This window comes from Hakea prostrata, chromosome 3, assembly GCF_041222555.1.
Source record: "Hakea prostrata isolate BN-2017 chromosome 3, UWA_Hpros_2, whole genome shotgun sequence".
Taxonomy (NCBI): domain Eukaryota; kingdom Viridiplantae; phylum Streptophyta; class Magnoliopsida; order Proteales; family Proteaceae; genus Hakea; species Hakea prostrata.
In genome coordinates this window covers 9,539,152-9,560,449 of record NC_142602.1, presented here as the reverse complement: position 1 = coordinate 9,560,449, position 21,298 = coordinate 9,539,152, and the positions used below count along the sequence as shown (strand labels likewise).

The following is a 21,298-nucleotide window of genomic DNA, read 5'->3' as shown; positions in this document are numbered from 1 at the left end:
CTAAGATCTTAAAAGTATGTGTTTTCGTCACATTTTTTCTATCACATATTAAGAATATGATCCACCTTTAAAAATTTATAAGATAAACCAAAAGTAGAACTTACCACAAATGTATGATAAAAGAGGTATGAAAAAAGTACGGATCTCTATCGGGGAGAAGAACCAAACTCCCTTTATCTAACGGGTAAAGCTTTTAAGTCCTTTTTATAGTTTTTTTTATCACAGATTAGGAATGAGATTTAGGAAAAAAATCACCCCTTCACCTCTGATTTTTCTTATAAGAAATAAAAGGCGACAAAGAAAAAAGAAGAGAAAGAGAGAAAAGAGGTTCCTACCAAAGAGACAAAGAAAAGAGGACAACCTCTACTTTGACAGGTAACAGTAAACCAAGATCAATGGTAGTGGATTGGCATGAGAAAGAAAGAATGTGATCCCATACGTGTCATAATTGGACTGTGAAAACTATATGAAAACACCAGCGCCTAATCTTGTGACATCACTGGGAAGACTTATCCCACTTGGGCTTTTCAATGTCAATAAAAGAAATCGATTGAAACGTACAGACTTCATTGTGAAGCCGAATGTTTAATGCACAGCCTAACCTGTCACGCTTTTTCTGTGTTTGGATTAGGTTGTTTTCAGCAAAAGTAGCCTCAGAAGTCATATACATTTAATGGATCTGTAGGCCCACTTACTGGTCCATATAATGCCGAAGGCCCAACGTGAAAGCACGAGGGATGTCCAAATTTTGGGTGGGCTTGATAGCGGCCGGGTGCTCGTCTTTGTCCAAGGAGAGGATGCACGCCTGTACGGTCGATTCTCCTCTCACAGGATTAGATTGAGATATCATACCAAGAAGGTATTACAGTGAGATATTTTCAACCCAAGTAACCTCAGAAATTAAATACAACGGATCGGTAGGCCCTGATGAATTTTGGACATGATGTGTTATGGGTAAACCAATAATTACCGGTTAGTGCCGAACCACCGACCGGTGGTCAAAGTGCAATACAAAGTTGAACCATAAGTTATGAGGTTCATTAGTTGTGATCGTCGATCTAGAGATAAACATCTGGCCATCAAATGAGAATAAATATCCTACATATCAAATGAAAAATAATGGGTTCAACTCTTGCGAAGGATGAAGCTCCCTCTGAGGATGTAACAAAGGTGTGCACAAGCTGGTCCGGATGAACCTCAGACACCAAAAAAGTAAATAAACACAAAGAATAAACACATAAGTAAGATATTTCGTTTTTATTTTTATTTTTGTCAATGATGGGTTAGTTTAGTAATTAAAAGCCCAAATTCTCATGGGGAGGTCTTGGGATCACACCCATTTAGTAGGCAGCACCTATATTAGTAATGTCCCCTTTAAAAAAAAAAAAAAAAAAAACTTCATTTTTGAGAAAACTCTGCCTGCACCATCCCGCTCTCTAGTCATTCAAACCTAGGTGTTTTCAGAACCTTGGTTCCTTCTCATTGAACATTTCTATCACTCTTCTTCAGGTTATTTGCAGGCAAGTGAAGATCCATCCAGTTCAAATCAGAATGATATCGTTTGGTGGAATTTGCAACCTCGGAAGATTCGACACCAACATGATGCCTTTTTTCTTCCTTTCAATTAATTCCAACATAATTGTCATTTTCAAATAATATTTCTAGCATTGAATAGATTATTTTTTTTTCTTCTGGAAACAGCATTGGATAAATACATGGTTGTGAAATTCTGATTTGAGGCTAATCAGGAACGACATTAGATCCCTAGCAACAGAAAAGGAATGGAAATCAGTTAATAAGTAAACAGATTGAAGGAATGTATTTGCTTATACATTCTCTGGGGAAGGTCCCACGAAATAAATAATCGAATAAATTGATCTGTCAAACCTGTACCGCTACAAAACAAATCCCCCAAAACACCCCCACCCCTCCAAAAAAAGAAAACAGAAAAAGAAGAAGCCTATCCAGGCGCATCTTATTTTGTAACTCGGTAATGAATGTAGATTAGATAGTGTCTCACACCTTCAGCGTTTAAAATTCATCTATTAAACTAGTAACCTGACCCCAATGGAGATGCTCTATAAAATCTCTCCATGGAATATGTCTGCTATAAACGAAACATCCGCCATTAGATGCCAAACCAGAAATTTATATTGGGTACTGCTCTGTAGAGATGGAGTCAGAGCTGCTTCTCTTGTTTCCAACTGTTTATTATACTGATGTCTCATGGTTCTGGTGCTCTAATCAGTCCCAAAGTAACGATCCCCAAACTCTCCCATGCCCGGAATCACACGTAAATCTTTGTTAAGTGAGACATCAATCTCTGATGTCACAATCTTCAGTGTGGGAAATTTCTTACAAACAACATTTATTCCTTCAGGAGACTACAAAATGAAATGAAATGAAATTTTAGAAGCCAATAAAAGATGATACGCGAGGACTCGTATTATTGAAGAAACAAAATCACCAGATCAAGTTGACTTACTGCTATAAGGTTAAGAAAGATGATATTGGCCTCTGGAACACCCTTGCTGATCAGGAGAGAAATAGCTTTGACCGCAGAGTTTCCTGTTGACAGTAGATCTTACTTCTTAGCCACGATTATGGAGAAAACTACAATAGGGTTTATGTATCTCAAACCTGAAGCCAGAACTGGATCAAGCAAGAGAACATGATGGCTTGAAATGTCCTCTGGTAGCTTCTCATAGATAAGCTGCAGTGTGTTTTGAAAGCTCAGAAATCTTTTAAAAGCAAGTCCCACCCAACACCCACCTCGAACAAAAACAATAATGTATGACACATGGTAACACTCAACAAACCTGACGGCCACTGTTGTGCTCTCTATGTATAAGGATTTTGCCAATTTTAATCCCCTTACAACATGCCCTCAATGCATTCTCCATGCTTTCCCCACTGTCAAAAGAAAGCAATAGTCAAACACGCGTTCCACTTATTGAGGATGTCATTTATGTGTATCCATTACATGCACTCCAAGGCTTCCCATGGTGGTTTGGTAATGTTTGCTTAACAACATGCCTGTCAGTGGATCAAATCCTCACAAATGCATAGGTGCACGTCTTACAAAGAAAAAAGGCATACCATTGCACAAGGCTCCCACGACAGAAGAATCTTGAAATGGTTATAATGTATGCAATCTTACCCCCACTTCCCAAAGAGGCTGTTTTCCAACTCAAACTGAAGACCACTAGGTTGCCGTGGAGAGGAGACCCTCCATTGCATTGAGATCTGCTCTCTGTTTTGAAAAACTAGATGATAAGCAAAATTGTTCCCACAGAATCAAACTAACTGTACATGGAGATACCCCTTTACCCTTTCTCATGGTGGAAAAGATCTTGATAGGAGATTTCATCTTTTGGCACAACTCCGTGAAGACCAATAATTGAGATGACAGATATGATAAGATGTAAAACCCTAGGAGACGGACCTCCAACTCTAGGTCTCTGAACTAGTTTTAGGTAAGCCATCTACTTTGATGTCTCATTTAGACTTCAGTTGTTCCCCATCCCCCTTTCATGAGCTCCCCAAGGAATAGACTCATTGTTTTTTCTTGGGGCTTAGGTTCCTCTATTCAGCCTATTAGTTACAGGCCGATCTCCCTCCCCCCACTCCTCCCTGCTTTAAAAAAAATATTGGGGTTTTTTGAAAAGGAGAGTTCATTCATCCAAGACAAGAGAAGATGTACCCCCCCCCCACACAAAAATAAAAAACACCAAAGAAGAAAAAAGAAAGCACAAAAATAAACAAAGAAAGAACAGAGAACTGCTAAGTCTTGATTTTAGGTGCCAACCATTGTAATATTTCAGTCACTCAATTCTATTCATTTACTATTATAAACTTTTGACAGATACAAAGGAAATTTAAATTTCAGAAAATAACTGATATATTTCATTTTTGGTCCCCACTGAGACTAAAGACATCAATTGATTCTGATCAAATGGGTCAACAATCAATTCAATTCAATGCTTACACCAATCTGGGCACTATTGACTGCTTCAGCCTGTGTCTGAATTATTTTGTTCTCTTACTTTCTTCTTATCAGATACTGCACCAAGCCCTATTCTCAGGTTTGCATTACCCAAAACCTGTTTCCAGTCCAACTACTACCTGTCTTGCGATCCGATGTATAATGCGGGAATATTAGGGGTAAAAGCAAGGACAGATTCTTGCCATTTCACCTGTCTATATGCATCGAGTTTCTCTTCTCAATTTATCAATAGTTTTATTCTTCCATTATCACACATTAATGTTATTTCATCTGTCTATGGACATTAATATTCACTTCTTAAAGTCTTATTCTTTTTGTTCAAACCTTAAAGTCTTATTCATTTGTTATAACATACATGTATACAAGGATACGAGAAAAGAACCTTATTTCATAGGCAGGTAACTGAGAGGAGTTTCTAAGGTCCATATACGTGGGAAAATGTCTTCCTAAAGGTTCTGTGAAGGAACATTGCATTCATGGTCCAGCATTTTGAGTATTATGGAAGGAGCATCCTACCAAACTGACCCTTCAAAGGGATTAGACACATCAAGTGTTGAGTCCTATTCTCAACTATTATATTGAATTTTAACCATGTATAATCATTAATCAAAACTGTCAAAATTGGAGTTATCAACCAGTTTTCTTGAAAATGCTCTTGAGCTCAAATTTAACATATATTTCGTGACTTTGATAACCATAAGCCAGCTTATTCCATATTGTGACCTAAAACACTAAAAGAATGTACCTTCTAATTACTGAGACCCCGCATAGCCTTTTACAAAATGTTACTCCAGTATAGATAAACCCTGCAAAGAATAAAAAGAACATCTTCCATGGTCAAATGACTAATTTCATGTATGTAAATCCATATTGTTATGGTTCCAGGTCAAGACAGATGGTAATTTAATTCTTAAATATAAAATACTGTCATGACAAAATATTGACACATAGAAATCAAGGTTTTATGGCAAAGCTAAAATGATACGGATGCCATAAGACAAATTCTTTTGATGGATAGAATTCATATGGTTTGGAATACAACGATTGCAAGTGAGAGAGATGTAGTTAAGAGTTTTCTACAGAGACCATGAATGTTAAGGATATTACACAAAAACTAAAGGTAACCACTTTAATGAATAGACAATTCATAGATTTTTTCCTTTCTGAATCATGAAACCAGCAAACAGCTAAAATTTGGAGATGCAGAATTAGGAATATTCTACAATAAGTTATACCATCTTCTGATTGTGAAACAGGATGTTGATTAACCAATAGTGACCCCATGGTGTAATACCCACCTTTAAATTATTGATGAAGAGTGTCACATAATTAGTAAATCTTCATTAGTCTTAACTGTTGTAATTTGATGAATAATGTGCCTGCTAATATTGAAGAGATAAAGAAATCAAATAAGACTGGGAAATTTACCTGTTGGAGTAGTGATCTGTTTTTCAGTAAATGGAAGGTAACCTAGACCATGCTCCACGACCTAAAGCAACCATCTAAGATGGTCAAATAACTACATGAGGAAGAATAAGTGATTTAGTTACTTGATAGTATTTCTTCTTTCTCAGAGTTAACATACCAAGCGTATCAGGCGGTCCGCATAAAAGACAAAATCATGTTTTCTTGTTTCAACGTCACGGATAAGTGTATGCATTCCACGTATCTGAAATAAAGTTTATCATGACTGCATACAAGAAACCCTTACAAAATACACTGAAACTTTGCAGGTTGACAATAATAACACTGCACAATTATATCACTTCACAAAAAAAAGAAAAAAGGGTTATATAACTGAATATTAAAGCCGAAATGCTACCTGGAATGTGGAATGAATAACAAAAACATTCGGATATATTTTACATAGATCATGTTGACCAAGTTTTGTACGGATGTGTTGTACAATCAAGTCAACCGCAACATCATTTTCTCCTCCTCGAGGGATGATGATATCCGCAAATTTCTTTGATGGAAGTATAAACTCCTCAAAACCAGGCTTCACAAATTTGGCGTACTGCAAAACCATATAAATTGTTTGACAAAACAACCTTGTAATTTAATAGTGGGGATTACACAATCCTTTAGCAGTTAATTAAATTTGAAAGAATCACAAAAATCATCGCTAAGGTCAAAAGAAACAACAGATCTAAATACTTTCATGTCTCTGTCATGCTTTATTTATTTATTTATTTTTTCATGTTATGCAATCTGGAAAGCTTATGCCATAACCAGATAATGCTAAAGCAGAACCAGAGATAAATAAAGACATAAAGGTATGTTTAAACACAGAAAGTATCCTTGATCCTTCCACTGATATATACTTTGGCTTTGGAGAACATACTATTCCCCGTTAAAGCGACAAGATTTCTAACAGGTCAAAAACTTCTCAAGAAAAAAAGGTAGGGATCAACAAGAAGTAAACCATCAAATGTTACGATTATGTCTATGATGATTGGACAGTGAATCGCAAGAGAAAATAATGGTGAGAAAGAAGAAAGTCTGTAATAGATTGGCCAGTAAATAACTAGGAAAAGCAAAGGTAAACACAAAACTAGTTTTGTTCTGCTATTCCATGTAGAATGCTGAATAAAGAAATCATAACTACTTATTGGATGTCACAACTCCTGATTGCAACAGGCACTGTTTTACAAAATTGTGTATGGGACTCCGAGATCTATGTCATAGCACCCTTAGGAGATCGATTGAAATGTATTATGAAAGACATAATATACTTCACATAGGAGCTAAACCAATAGAGAAAAGTTGAACAATGCAAACAGGTTCTCCATAGCAGACTTTTGTTGTTAAGTTCTTCCCAAGATTTCATCATTCTCAGCAACAGTTTCTATATCAGACCCCCATAAGACAAAAAGTCAAACATTCAAAAAATGTAAAAGAAATCCATGGCCATTAATTTTTCATGAAAAAGCAATATTGCCGTACGCTAACAAAATGGTAATGTTCATGCACAAAAGCGACTGATGTCCCCGCATTCATCAAAATTAAGTATATCAACTTACTTGGTCAAGAACAGACTGAATGTCTCTGCCTCTCTTAACAGTATCACGCTGTATTCTCCTAGCCAACCGCACATCTGAATCTGCACTGGTAAAATTTTTTATAGCAGTTATCAGGTACCAGATAATATTAACAGGAGGCAGCTGAGCTGTAAAACACTGGGTGAACCTTATCATCTTATGCAATGAAACAAGGAAAAACCACAGCTTTTAAGAAATTCTGTGAAATTAGTCATTCTTGAATCTTGACTAGTAAGAAGTTAGATACAATGAGAATTTTCTTTTCTTACGTCAAATAAGTAAAACTGAAAGTAGTCCACAAAGTCATTGTAAAGTGGCTCAGTGCCAATTTTGAATCAGTAATGAACAGATGGATCTTAAATACCCATCTTAAAAAAGGGGGGGAACCTTCATTAAACTCTGTTGAAAACGATGCTAAAATCATGGAGCTTTAGGCTGTTTGGATTCTTCCAACAAAAAGAATTTGACAGAAAAGAACCTGTATCCACAAAGACCTTCATATTCATAAGATTCCGAACTCGAGGATCATGAAGAACTAGAATTCCTTCTAATATAATGACGTCTGAGGGATTTACCTGTACATTTGAAAGTAGAACATTTGTCATTTCCAGTACCAGCAACATAAAACAGTTTTACAAACTGAGGCAAGTTGGGATGTAAAGTCACCATTGACATGCAATAACCATCATATTGAGAATAGTTTCAGGTCCTAGATCATTACACTAATATAGAAGAGCTGGTGGCATTAGAATAAATAATGAATAACCAGACGTACTTAAATAACTTTTTTTTGGGTTATCCAAAATAACCAACCAATCAAGCTGCACCAATAATAACAAATCGGCAGTTGAATTTTCAGAGACCGATACTAGAAAATATCAGAAGTACTAAGTTTTTTTTCCCTCCCTTAAAATGAAAGCATCAATTGACTTCAATCTATCAAATATTTAGCTTCATGTTCCTAACAAGTGAATCATCCACAGAGAAATCGAAAGAAAACAAATCAATCAGTGAACATTGTTATCTCAAATATGTTGCACTAAGAAACTCAGTCCCTAAAATGCAGTAGCACCTGGCGTGCTGAAACCATGTGGTTCTTGCGACTCTTGTAGTCATAGACTGGTATATTAACAGCTTGTCCGTGTTTCAGTTTCTCCATGCAAGACAGAAGAAATTCTCCATCAAACGCATCTGCAGGGACAAAGCAAAAAAATGTTAAATAGTTCTATGATCCCAATAGTCACGTCAAGTAGCACTTTGGAAATATGTCATGAGGTACAACAAGAAATTGAACTAGACAACTAGTTGCAAAGATCATTCAATTGAACAGAACTAAGCAAATTCACTGGCAAACAAAGAAACCATGCTTTGGAATGTGCTAATAGCTCTTACCCAAAAAACAAAAAGAAGAAGAAGAAGAAGAAAAAGAATGTGCTAATAGCTTAATGCAATAGTTATAAGATCAGAACTCAGCAACCAAAAGTCTCCGATTGATACGAACAACATCTAGAAGTCCTGAAAATTACAATATGATATATTATGAGTCAATCAACTCAATTGAACTAAGATCTATCACAACTACATAGATCATGCTTACCATTCAATTCTATTCATTGCAACTGTCCCCAAAGGAATCAATTCTTAATTCTTGAGCTATTTAGAAAAAGAAACTAAGAATTACATTGAAGGGGGGGGGGAATTTCCATGTCTGTCAAATACCAGTGTAAATAGAGATATTACTAAGTACTAAACATAATAAAATCATTGAGGCAAACTTTGGAATTGCAAAAATTCATATCCTTGGGAGTTCCCTTACATATTGGCCCTGTCACTCATTTTAAGTTGTAAAAACTATGCCAGCATGATTAGCACAAAAAAGGGTATCAAATGATAAGTATTGCAGCAACATAAATTATTTCATGAACAACCTTAAAATTTTTCACAGAGTTGTGTTACAATGAAGATCCATGCAGGATTATGATGCATAAAAGCAAATAATAATAATTTAGTGGGAAGTCTTAGGCTTACAATGTAAGGGTTGAGATAATTCTTACTAGGATGGTCAAAGTTGTAATCAGTAACTTGTTTTAGGTTTTCCTCATCCAACACATGGTAAAATGAATCCTGAAAAATATCACAAATCGTAAGTATAAAGATCAGCGAAGGAAGGTTAGAAATTACATATTATTTGCTGCTAACAATAGAGGCCAGAAAATTGTGCTGGAAATTGTTATAAACCTAAAAAAGATGGTCATGTTTTAAGAAAATATTAAAAACAACAGACGCCTAGATGGCCTATTGGTTTCTGTTTTCTACCATGTCTGACCTGTGTGGTCACCCAGTTAAACATGGATTTTGTCAAGGTTCAGAATATTTTTCGAATTTGATACTGAGGTTGGACCCAGCTAACATAGATACACACTGTTCCTCCCCTTCTCCCCAACTGGCAATATTGCATGTGTATGATGTCACATATAAAGAACAGAAGGTAGACCCTACAGATATGTTCTGTTAGGAAATGATTCAGTAAAATAGATCACTATTATTATTATTATGATGATTATCATCGTCATCATCATCATTATCATCATCATCATCATCATCATCATCATCATCATCATCATCATCTTTATCTCTTCTGGAAATTAGAGGAAAGTTCCTTGAGTGACATGGGATGGATAGTTAGACTTTATATTAGTGATTGAAAAGTAATGGATCTTGAAGTAAAAGAAAACAGGTAGACCGACTTACACAGTTCAGTATTGACAAAAATATTTGGTAATATAAAGAACCATGGAAAGAAGCTCAGAATATTATCCATGTAATGGAAAAGAATACACAGAAATGACAAAGCATTGCAATACTTGTTACTGTGCCCAATGGCAGTAATTGCAAGTCTTGTGACATACTCTTCCATAATTAAAAGACCCTCTTGGTCCTGAGGTTACTTGTGTTACCTAAACCTTTGGTTGAAGGAAATTGTGGGGCAATCCACAGAGCAATTATTAAAGATTTAGAATAAGTTCCAGAAAAAGCAAAAGTAAGTAGAAAGTGAGAAACTTACTTGACTCACAAGAACAACTCTTTGATCACGGAGCTGAGCAATAATCATATCACAGACAGTTGTCTTGCCTGATGCGGTACCACCAGCAACGCCTATAAATAAATTTAAAATATTAAGAAAGAAATAATAAATATGTATTGGATATTTAGTGCCACAAATAGTGAAGTCTTAGACTCATAGCCAAACTAAAGTATGGGAAGGTGGATGCAGCTCAGCAGAGTTGCTTTCCAAGGTAATCTAGACATGATTTCTGCAGGTGAAGGTATGTTGACACCCCAGTTTGACATCCTCTGTGCATTTGATAATTTTGCACCCACACTAGTCCAGCCATATGTCCTGGTAAAATGTGGTTATACCCACTCAAGGTTGGATAATTGTAGATACATAATAAAGACAAAATTGTGTGATACAGGTAGGATGTACCACCTATTCCCCACAACCCTTCTTGAGAAGAAAAAGGCCTGCAAAAGGAACTACTCTTATTATAAAAGGCTAAGAGCTATATAGTATTTCCATTAGTTGCATTTGGCCATTCTTATCTATTTATTCCTTCACCACACATACATTTATGCACAGTTTCCCTTGCTGTTTGGGTAATCTTCTTTCACATTTCAGGCATGCTCCTCTGTCCTGATGAAAAGACAATAATATACATCCTTTAGCAATATGACCTAAGATGACATGCGTTGAGCCATTTTATGATTGTTTTTTTGGTCAAATGAAGCCATTTTAGAAGTAAATTTCAGCAATAAAAACTCATAGAGAAAGTTAATGAGTCAGTATGTACCCTCCTCAATGACCACAGTACCATACTTCCAGAATATGCATTAGATGGATTAAAATAAATGCATTATTATACCAAATTGGATTCTTGAGGGGATTACATCCACCTTAATCTGTCTTTATAAATGAACGGATCCAAACCAGAATTACATCTCTGGGCCTCAGAGGCATTAAGCAGGCTGAACAAAAGCTCGCAAGTCTCCACTTTCAGCCACGTCATACGATAGGCATCAGTTCTAGTGACAACCTCCTAAGAAGTTATTCACGAATAGACTACAACGCCTACATGAGTGGTTTTTCAATCAATTGAAACTTTTCCTTGACGCTTAAGCTAATAAAGCTCACTCCATTCCTATTGCTAGTGAAAATGCAATCTACTGAACCTTAAATACAGCAAAACAACCATCCTTTATTTTCTTTTTCTATCGTTCTATTCAAATTCAAATGATACAACGACAAGAGAAGAGTCTACGAACTAGAGTGGCAGATGGCGAAAAAACAGAACAATATAGAAATAAAAACACAATTTACCGATCACAAAAGGTTGCTTAGGTCGGAATTGAACTTCCGAACCATTTGATTCAGGCTCGTGAATGTGATTGCTCAACGCAGGATCCATCAGCTTTGTTGGCATCTAGCATCAGAGAAGAAAAGCAGAAGTCCTATCATTCAAGGAAAAAAACAATATAAATAAGAGTCGTCTGGACCAATTCGGTAAAAATCTTGCGATCGAGCTTACCCAAAGGAAAAATATTCGGATAATATATGCTTTTCTTATTCTTTATTTTGATCTAATCAATAACCTAATACGCTTTGTCTTCAGTTACCGTTAAATCCTGATCATGTATATTGTGTGTGCATGGTTACTGCTTCGCATAATGGCATTGTTTCCGCGGACACTCACGAGCAAATGCTAGTGATATCCAACAGATCTAACAAATTAGTGGAAACATTACGAGCAACTGACAGAGAAATAAATCAAAGAATGACGAAGAACGCATAAATAACGGAAGAAGGAGATCCCATGTAAACGAAGAGAACATGGTTATGATGTCAACCTTCAGCAGCGACGAATGCGCGATTGCCGGAGCAACGGAAAGAAATGCAAGGCCTTCACGAACAGAGGATCTGAGTTCGTCGTTCAAGTACACATATCAGCCGTGAAGAAGCTCATGAGAATGCAGAGAAAGGGGGTAGTCGTGCTCTCGAGCTTCCGTTCAAGATTCGACATACGCGGCAAGCCAAAACCGATACTTCCACGCGTTCCTACAATCCTCCGTACAGATGTGGGTGCCACAAAATCCCACGATGTTTTATATATATTTTGTTGAAAGGTACGTTCAATTACTTTTTTAACCCTAAAAGGCTAAACTATAGCTAAACTGGAGTGTGAATATGTTAAATCAACGACTAAAAATTCACACTCCAATTTGTTAAACTAAATCTAAATAGTTAATAAAATACTTATTTTTTTCTCCCATTATTTGTGGATTAGTTAGATTTAACATAATATCACATGGCGATAACGTCTCTTTCTTCTCCTTTGTTCATTTCTTATGAGTTTCAGTTTTTTTTTTTGTTTTCATCTCTCAACTATCTCTACTAAATTATCTCTCCATTGTATCCCATTATTCTCAAGATAACTCTTTAAGTATTTTTTTATTTTTCTTACTTTTTTTTCATTTCTAATTTTATATGGTGAGGGAATGTGTGGTGAATCTCATGTAAATAAATTATGATAAGGAAGAAAAAAGATATGTTACTCTAATTGCGTGTTTTTATTATTTTCTTTTTGAAAATTTAAAGGTGATAGAATATTAACTTAACTAACCCATAAATAATGGAAGAAAAAAATATGAATTTTATTTGATGATTCAAATTTAGTTAATAGACCTTATGATAGATATTCAAAACTGTTTAACATATTCACACTCACATGCCTGTGCCTCAATAAGAGTGAAGAAGACCTTATGGAAATGAAAGATCTTAGTCTAGAAGATCTAAAAAAGATAGTGAGCATTCTAGAAAAGAATTTATGATTTACCGGAGAATAAGTTTCAAATCCATTGAAATTTCTTTTTGATCTTTATAAAAAGAAAAAAAAAAAAAAGGTTTTGAATCTTCAGCAAATCCGTATATTCAGCTACCACCCTCTCTAAAATTTACATGGAAGGGTTCTAAAATTTCTAATTTATAAACCTTATAGCGCCCCATATCGTCAAGGTATTTATATACCTTTGGGCTTTCATGGGGTTTCAGTCAAGGGTAGGAATTTTTCCTACCCATTATTCATTGGATTAGTTAAGTTAAGTTTTTGTCATTGGTTAAATTTTCAAAAAGAAAATAAAAAAACAACGCTCGCGATTAGAATAACATTTCTTTATTCTTATAATATGGCCAATGCAAGATTGGTAGAGTGGTAGAGATCCATACTTCTCAATGCAGTGGTTATAGGTTTGGGCCGTCAAGGTGTTTTATATTTTTTTTATAAAAATGATAGTGTGTCCTTACTTGGTCATTTTTTTATGGTAGAGTCTTTTTTTTTTTTTTCCTCCGGTAAAAGGTCACTGAAAAAATGAAGGGTTGGATAAGGATAGACCCATGGCAGGGCCAAATTGAACCAAATAAAGAATTTTCACTTAAATATGTGATAAAGCCGAAGAGATATAAGGAGAGCATAATTCCAATTTGGGACTGACAATCCTTTAACTCATCACGTATATGATGAATTTACCGTACTACCCAAAAAAAAAAAATGCCAAGGGATGCAATTTTATTCATGCGTTCTTGTTGGTATCCAAATCGTAGAAGATCCATCCTATTCAAAGGCAGGCCTGTTTTTGATGATGTCTCTTTTAAAGATAGATTCTTTCTTCATGTCATTATTATTTAGGGTAAGTTAGTTTATTCTTTCTTCATATCATTTGTATTTTAATTAGGGGATGCGTTTTATGCATGTGTGCCTGATCAGAAAAGAAAAACAAATTGTTATGTGCCCAAAAGAATGTATTTTATGTCCAGCCAGCTTATGAACATCTCAGATAATCCTCAAAGAGCTGTTTTTGAACAAATGTTCAGGTTACGAAATACCCAGACATTTGCTACCAAATGCAGGTTAATTTCATCCCTAATTAGTACACTTCAAGATGAACAAAGCACAAGAATGCGTCTCAACCTCTATTGATATTGCTCGTTTTGCTATCCCATAGTCTTTTCCACTAAATAATTCACTGTAGCTACATGAAGCTTTGCTCAAGTCTCTGCTACGAAGCACCTTATCCAGATCCAGTATATTTGCAGAGATTACCATTCTGTCAGGGCTTAGATTGAAAAAGGAAAGATATATTTCTCCTACAAAATCAAGAACCGAACATAAGATATTGAAGAAAGATAAATGAAATGACAAAACAAAACTTGATCCGTGTGGTTTCCTGGATTCCCCAAACTAACAGGTCATCAGTCCTTATTAGTAAGGTGCACTAATGACAAGGGTGGTCATAAAAAAAAAAAAAAAAAAAAAAAAAGGCAATTGGAAACCACATGAACTGCAAAGAACTTTAACTAATCAAACCTTGTCTTCCAGTAGCAATCCAGGAGCGAATTCCACTAGGTATGACATTATCTGCATGAACAATCAATTTGTTAAATTGGATTTCTATCATTCAACCGTTGGTTAATTGTTATTCCCTCTGTTCCAGAGTAGTAGTCTCACTCCGGAAAATAAATTCAACCAGAGTTGTCACTATACAAGTGCACATACGCAATGCATCCAAGGGGGGGAAATATCAAGACAATAGCCAGGCACCTACGCTCTGCCAAATGCCTAAGTGAGGCCTTGACAAATATACATTTAATGGAAGAGAATCAACTCTCTTTTTTCTAACTTTGTATAGCTTATTTTCCAAGTATATCTTCAGCTAGAACTTGACAAGTTTACCCTTGCCCAAGATGTAGTAGGTAGTAAAACCAGATAGCGATGAAAATTAATGCATTACTTACCAGTGTGTCAAATGGTAAAATGGCAAGCCATGAAAATTAATGCATTATATTCTTGTAGTGGACAATTACTTTGGAACACTCGAAAGTAGAATATTACTTTGTAACAGAGGCTCACCTTTGATCATCTTCACTGCTGCACATCGTCCAGAATAGTCGTTTACCAGTGTTCCATTAAGGTTCATCTCCCACATCTGTTAAACTTGAGAGCGTTAGGTCCATTACAGAATGAAGAAAAACCTGAGCTTAAAACGAAGCAGGAGGATAATTCAAAAAAAGTTTGGATAAGGTGGAGAGCTCCATTTGGTTTTGTCAGATTTGCATGTTCTTTCAAAACTTAAAGGATAACACTATGAGACATTCCTATCATTGGCTATGATGGATGGTGCTGAATTTTGGCCAAATTCTGAAGCATCATAGAGACAAATTCAACTCAGTATAGACAGGGATGCTAAGGTGGATAAGTGGCAAAACTATGAAAGGCAAAGTAACAGATGAACATATTAGAGGTGGTTCAAGAGTAGTTCCACTATATCATCATTTACAAAAAAGTCATTTGAGGTTGCATGGAGGCCTTAGAATGCTCCACAGAGGAGTGATTTAATTCAGACTGGAGAACTAAAGAGCAAGGATAGACCTAAAAATATCCTACGGGTACCACCCCCCATACTGCATTCGAAGTCTAGCTAACTGAATTACCAGTTCAATAAAACTTTTAAGAGTTGGCCTTAAGGCAGGGTCCTCCACCTCAGAAGTGAATACAGATAAAAAGTGCTGAATTGATCTTTCAATAAACAGTTCTCCATTTATAGGTGAGTGTCATTACCTATTTGTGCTTTTCATTCTTCAATTTCTTTCCTCCCCCTTCTCCCCAAAAGATGTTGTATCTAATCATCCAACAGATAGGTATGTTTTGTCATCAATTATATTTTCTGCCCATTACTAAAATTCAGGATATTTGATTATTTCAAATACTACTGCTTTCATTGCAGTGCTTTGTTTTATAAAAGAATTACCATTCAGGCTTCCCTTTTCCAAACAGATGGTTCAAGTCAATATAGCCCCAGTTATGTGATTTGATAAACAGAAACCACACAACCAAACTCACTTCAGAGTATCCATAAAAAATAAACCGGTGAAACTAGAAGTAGGCAGATACATGGCAGTGTTGACACTGGACTTGAAGTAGTGCAAACTGATATTTTGTTATAACATTTCTGATTTCTGTGTGATTTTTTTGGAAGAAAAGACTTTGTATTAGCTACTGGAGTCCAGTAAATTACAATACCCCCAAAGAAAAAACTAAAATTGAGCTGTTTAGGATCTTTTATAAAACTGGATAATTTACCTGATTAGAGTTCCATCTGCAACGGGACAACGAACTGATTTGCAGCTCTTGTGAAGTAAGCTTCCGGGTTGGAGAAGCATCCAAGCAAAATTCCTTTGTGTCAGTTGTTAACAAATGAAACTTCCCTTGGTACTGCTTCTTGTAGGTTTCCACTCCACCTCTACATCATCATGATACCATGAAATTCAAAAAAAATTATAAGCAATGGTAAATAACAGCAAGTCTAAAGAAAGTCACTGTAGATTTTAAGAAAGCTTCCATACAATGTCAGCGAAGGCTTTTTCTTGTAAAAGCAAAGTGGACGTTTGTGTTTACTTCCAACATTGTGTTTCCAGCAGATCTTCTCGATATCTTCATTGATAGCTTCCACTGCCCAACCTTTTGCCTTTGAATCCTTGCAGCTACTGAGACTCAAGACTTGTCTGTCTGAAGCATTTTCATCCTTCAAATTTCGAGATTTGCGATGGAGAAAGCATTTACCAGTCTTGAGATATTTCTTGCCGGTTGCATAAGGAAACTGAAACAGAAGTGGTAAACAAGTCATCATTAATTTTTAACTAATTCTGCTCTTATATTTTAGTTTCTTGATCTGTTCTTGGTCACTAGAATGCCATTTGCACTTTAAACTGACTTCTTCTGGAAAGGGCTAATCTGTTTAAGGATGAATAGAATACCTCCATGTTATTTGTGCTAAAAGAATTTATTTCCAGTAGCACAGGATTTGTGATAAGATCGTACGTGCTTTTATCAAGTGCCCTCAGATCTCCTCCGAACATAAGAGGTGACTTGACCATGGACCATAGTGTCATCTGTTGCGATGAAAATTTAGATTGTTGCAAGATAGTTTAAGGATTCGATGAATTAGATAACTGAATAGGATATGTACCTGAATTCTTTGCTCAGCAGGACTGAGATTACATTTTCTGTGTGGCCCTTCATTTGAACCTGGCGTAAATAAAATTTCCAGGTTAATTCAAACTTAGCAGATGCAACAAAATCATTTAATAAAACTACACAGACTAAAGGCCAAATATATTTCAAGCTTAGCATCTATAAATGGTGACCTTTTTCTAGAGGTAACAATATAGAATATACCAAGAAACAAGAAGAACCAGGAAAAAAGAATTTCTCTCATCCACTTCAACATTTGAACAAGTCTTTGAGCATAAAAGAGCCAAATTAGCTGATGATACAACATGGCCCAAACATCAGTATGCGCTCTCAATCACCTGGATCAGTAAGCAAACCAAGTGGTAGCATGTCTAAATCAGGCCATGACTTCCCTCGCAAGCCAATGGCTCCTACCATGTTAGCAGCAGCAAAGTCCCTGGCACAACAGTAAATATAAGGCGTTGAAAATCACTAGTGTGCCATGTGGTGGTGGGAGTGCACCTTAGACATGGATTCATATAGACACAGTGATATTAAGAAATTTCAACTTAATTTGAAGAATACAATGTACCTTGCTACATTAAAATGAGCAGCCACATCTCCCCAGTTATCCCAGTCATCACCTGTTACCCTGTACATGTTCACAAGACCACTTACATCCTTTGCCATGGCCGGGGTCACACTAGTCCCAGGAGAGAGGGAGTATAATATGGGACGATCAAGCTCCTTCAAGACCTGCATATTCATTTATCATTTCCATCCTCTGCAGCCCCCACAAAATGAGGAACTCAACTAACTTCAAGATGGATATCTCAACTGATGAACAACTACCACTATAATAATGTTACAGGGAAGTCATTGTTTACCTCTGATACAGTGCGTATCTCATTTACATCCAGGTCATCACCAAAGACACAATCATTCTTCACTGTGAAGAGGGGGGGAAGGGGGAAGGGGAAAACATCAAGAAGCAATCACTGAGAGAATTCAAGCTTACCCACTAAAATCAGATTAGCATAATCAGCTCACACCAACTAGAGTGTGTAGTGAGTATGCCCTATTATGTTCAGTAAATAGAAACACAAAATACTGTGTCCACAGCTAAATACATCCTTCCATAAGAAATATAAGCTCAAACAGATATGGAAGAAACAAATTACCAAAATCAACACCCCATTCGGCATACTGGTGATACAATGACCTTAAGAAGGCTCTCCCAGCTCCTGTTTTGGTGTTCACACTCATGAAACCATGTGGCATCCAAGCACAAGCCCTCTCTGTCAACCCTATATCTTTTCCCCGCCACTGTCGACCAGACTCCTCATAGGCACCACCCTAAAAGAACACAAATGAAGGATCAACCAATTGCAACAGAGATCAGGCATCAAAATTTTGAGTTCCACTATTTCAGATCCTCCTTTTCCTTCTGTTGTTCAAGAGATTAGGAATGAATCCTACCAGACAAATTATAGAGCTAGTATGTTTTATCAGTGTAACTTTTGATTTTAATGCATTTGGCTCTTTAGCCACCAAAATGAAATAACAGATGCATACAAATTATGACGTAAAGGGAGAGCAAGACCTTTATGGTGTCCAAGATCAGAGTGCTTGCATTGACTGCTTGTGTGCTTATTCCCCTCATAACATGAATCCCAAATTTTAAACCCATGTCATGAACTTTCTTGGCTACTTCAGAAAATCCTCGACCATTGCTAGAAGAGGGCCACCTTCCTGGATCAGGGATCACCCTTCCCCATTCATCTATCACATCAAATCCAAGCGAATCTGTATAAGCACCCTCCACCTTCCTTCTATACCAGAGGTAATCAACCACAACATACTGCACAATTCGAAATCAGTGATAGTAGAAGAGGCATAATAAAACAGAAAACCAGTGGAATGAAATAATAACAGTTTCTATCTTCTCTTTCATATGGCAAATTGGAGATTAATACTAATTATATCTATGACTGAAAGCAAGTATGACTTAGCAGTGATGGAAGCTCTGATAGTGCAGGCTTGAAATTGGAAGGGATTAAATCTTGGGAAAATATATTCAGTTACAGTGGCATGGTTGATTGCAAGAAAGTTTTGTTTTACAGCGACACTGGAATCCAGTGCCAAATTTGTACTCCATAGAGTGGAAATTTATGCACCATTATAGGAAAGCTAATGCAGTGGCAGACTTTTTGGCTAGCTCTGCAGCAAGGGATATGTCTTCTTCTCCTGTACAGGTGTGGCCAACTCAAATAATACAAAAGATGGAAATAGATGCTATGCATTTACCCAAGAAAAAAAAATGCTATGCCTAGACCTAGATTCAGATTTTCCGACTGTGATGCTCATGTGGATAGTCAGACAAAAGAACACAAGTATGACTTTAAATTTCTGACCTCATATCCATAAGGAAGTAGCTTCTTAGAAACGATTTCAGCATTCTGTAGGAACTCGGTCTCTGAGATGGTCCATGAAAAGGAATCATATGAATTCCAACCTCTTGGAGGGTGGAGAGCTTGACCATGTCTCTTGGACGAAACTTCAGATAATTCCCTGTAATGGGTCAATCTGTCATTAATCCTGAACTCAATGAAGTCGAGTACCTTTTTATGCAGCAAAATCCATAAATAGATAAAAGGAGATTAATAAGAAAAGATATACATACAAAAGGATATTTTTTATACATCATACTCTGCGTCCATAAATTGGGCCACCTTTTCAATAGTATAAACAATCCCAGTTACTTGGGTTCTTCTACATGAATTTCTTCACTAGTTCTATATTTATTTTTTTAAGAATTTCAAGTTTTGTTAAATAATAATAATAATAAAAAGAAGGGTAAAGCAAGATGAATGAATGAACAAATCCCAGGAAAAGGTAATTCCTCGAACAGTTTCCAAAAAATGATAGCTTCAACTCCTAACTCCTCCATAAATCTGTTGAATACGGGAGAATGCGAGCAAGTAACGATGGAAAAAAGGCATCACAGTTTAGTTACGAGACCTTGTTTAAAAGACGGTAAAATAAAACTAAACATCCCAAAATTTTCTAAGATTGATCGCACAGAATAGATGATTTATGCTCATAAAAACAGCTAGAATTCAGAAATAAACCGACATAGATCATAGATGTTATAATGCTTTTTCCGTAACTAGAAGCTAGTTGGTTTCCGTTAATTGAAGAAAACGGATATGTAACTGGACTAGATAGGAAGGAAATAAATAAAAAAATAGCAAATGCAATCTAAGAACTCCCTTTTAAATACCCTCGATCATCGAGGTGATAACAAAATGAAGGAGACTAGTAAAAATACCTCTGAAGGATTAAAAGAACAGTAAAGAACAAGAAGAATAGCTTCTTCATTTCTGCTCGTATCGATCAGTTCGTTCAGTGACTGTGGAGTCACTGTTTGTGCATTGACAGACACTGCAACGGGAGGCGTTATTTATGTCTTGTTGGGATGTAGTGATTTGGGCAGATTGCCGTAGGAAACAAATTTCTCCCAACTAAAAAAAATCCAGAAAAACGAAAAAACAAAACCAACAACAACAACAACCAACCCTCCTCCCTCTGTAGCTAACCCCGCCAAAAAAATCAACATAATCTTTATTCCCGCAAGTAGCAATATTTTTTTTTCTCTAAAATTAAAAATAAATGATGTGAGTTCATGCATTTTAAATGATGAAAATTATTCTTGTGTGCCTATTATAATATTTAGGTCAAAATATTAAATTACTTTTTTCTTTAAATTTTTCATCATAAGAATTAAGGAAATAAAGTTTTATAAGCAATTATATTTTCTATTGTCGAGTAAGATAAGAAACTATTTATTATATATAATTAGGTGTTCTCTTTTTATTTTGTCCGATTCTATCATTTTTCTATGTTAGTGGAATATAATAATAAAATTTTTACATAAACAAAAAATGGGAGTGAAACCTCTAATAAATTAGACTGACTTCATTTTTGTGTGAAAAATAAGATTTAAAACCATTTTTTCATCAATGTTTGGAGATTTTTCTTTCTTTAAATTTACGTATACAACTATCCTATCCCTAAAACCTTTTATGTCGGCTCCAACAAAGAAGATAGAAGAGCCAACATGATACTCCCCATAGTCTTATTTATTGATTCCATACTTCTTAAAATTGTTTGAAAAATGATTTACCAAT

The 21,298-nt window shown here is 35.9% G+C and overlaps 2 protein-coding genes across 2 annotated transcripts; both read right to left on the bottom strand.

Annotated features, from left to right (window-relative positions):
- Positions 1-1,945: 1,945 nt before the first annotated feature.
- LOC149020715 (uridine kinase-like protein 3) lies at positions 1,946-12,090 on the bottom strand. Its single transcript, XM_089146980.1, has 15 exons — positions 11,953-12,090; positions 11,426-11,556; positions 10,112-10,203; positions 9,102-9,171; positions 8,120-8,238; positions 7,526-7,622; positions 7,030-7,109; positions 5,829-6,023; positions 5,592-5,675; positions 5,435-5,495; positions 4,752-4,812; positions 2,820-2,913; positions 2,641-2,713; positions 2,486-2,568; positions 1,946-2,384 (listed from the first exon to the last, which is right to left on the bottom strand). The coding sequence occupies exons 2-15, from the start codon at positions 11,526-11,528 to the stop codon at positions 2,241-2,243; spliced, it is 1,356 nt and encodes a 451-aa protein (XP_089003106.1). The 5' UTR covers positions 11,529-11,556; positions 11,953-12,090; the 3' UTR covers positions 1,946-2,240.
- A 1,776-nt stretch (positions 12,091-13,866) lies between these two features.
- Positions 13,867-20,704, bottom strand: LOC149020714 (Melibiase family protein). Its single transcript, XM_089148927.1, has 14 exons — positions 20,440-20,704; positions 19,523-19,679; positions 18,712-18,969; positions 18,290-18,464; positions 17,996-18,057; positions 17,701-17,864; positions 17,468-17,565; positions 17,125-17,183; positions 16,913-17,047; positions 16,502-16,755; positions 16,239-16,398; positions 15,009-15,084; positions 14,466-14,516; positions 13,867-14,245 (listed from the first exon to the last, which is right to left on the bottom strand). The coding sequence occupies exons 1-14, from the start codon at positions 20,487-20,489 to the stop codon at positions 14,022-14,024; spliced, it is 1,923 nt and encodes a 640-aa protein (XP_089005053.1). The 5' UTR covers positions 20,490-20,704; the 3' UTR covers positions 13,867-14,021.
- Positions 20,705-21,298: the final 594 nt, after the last annotated feature.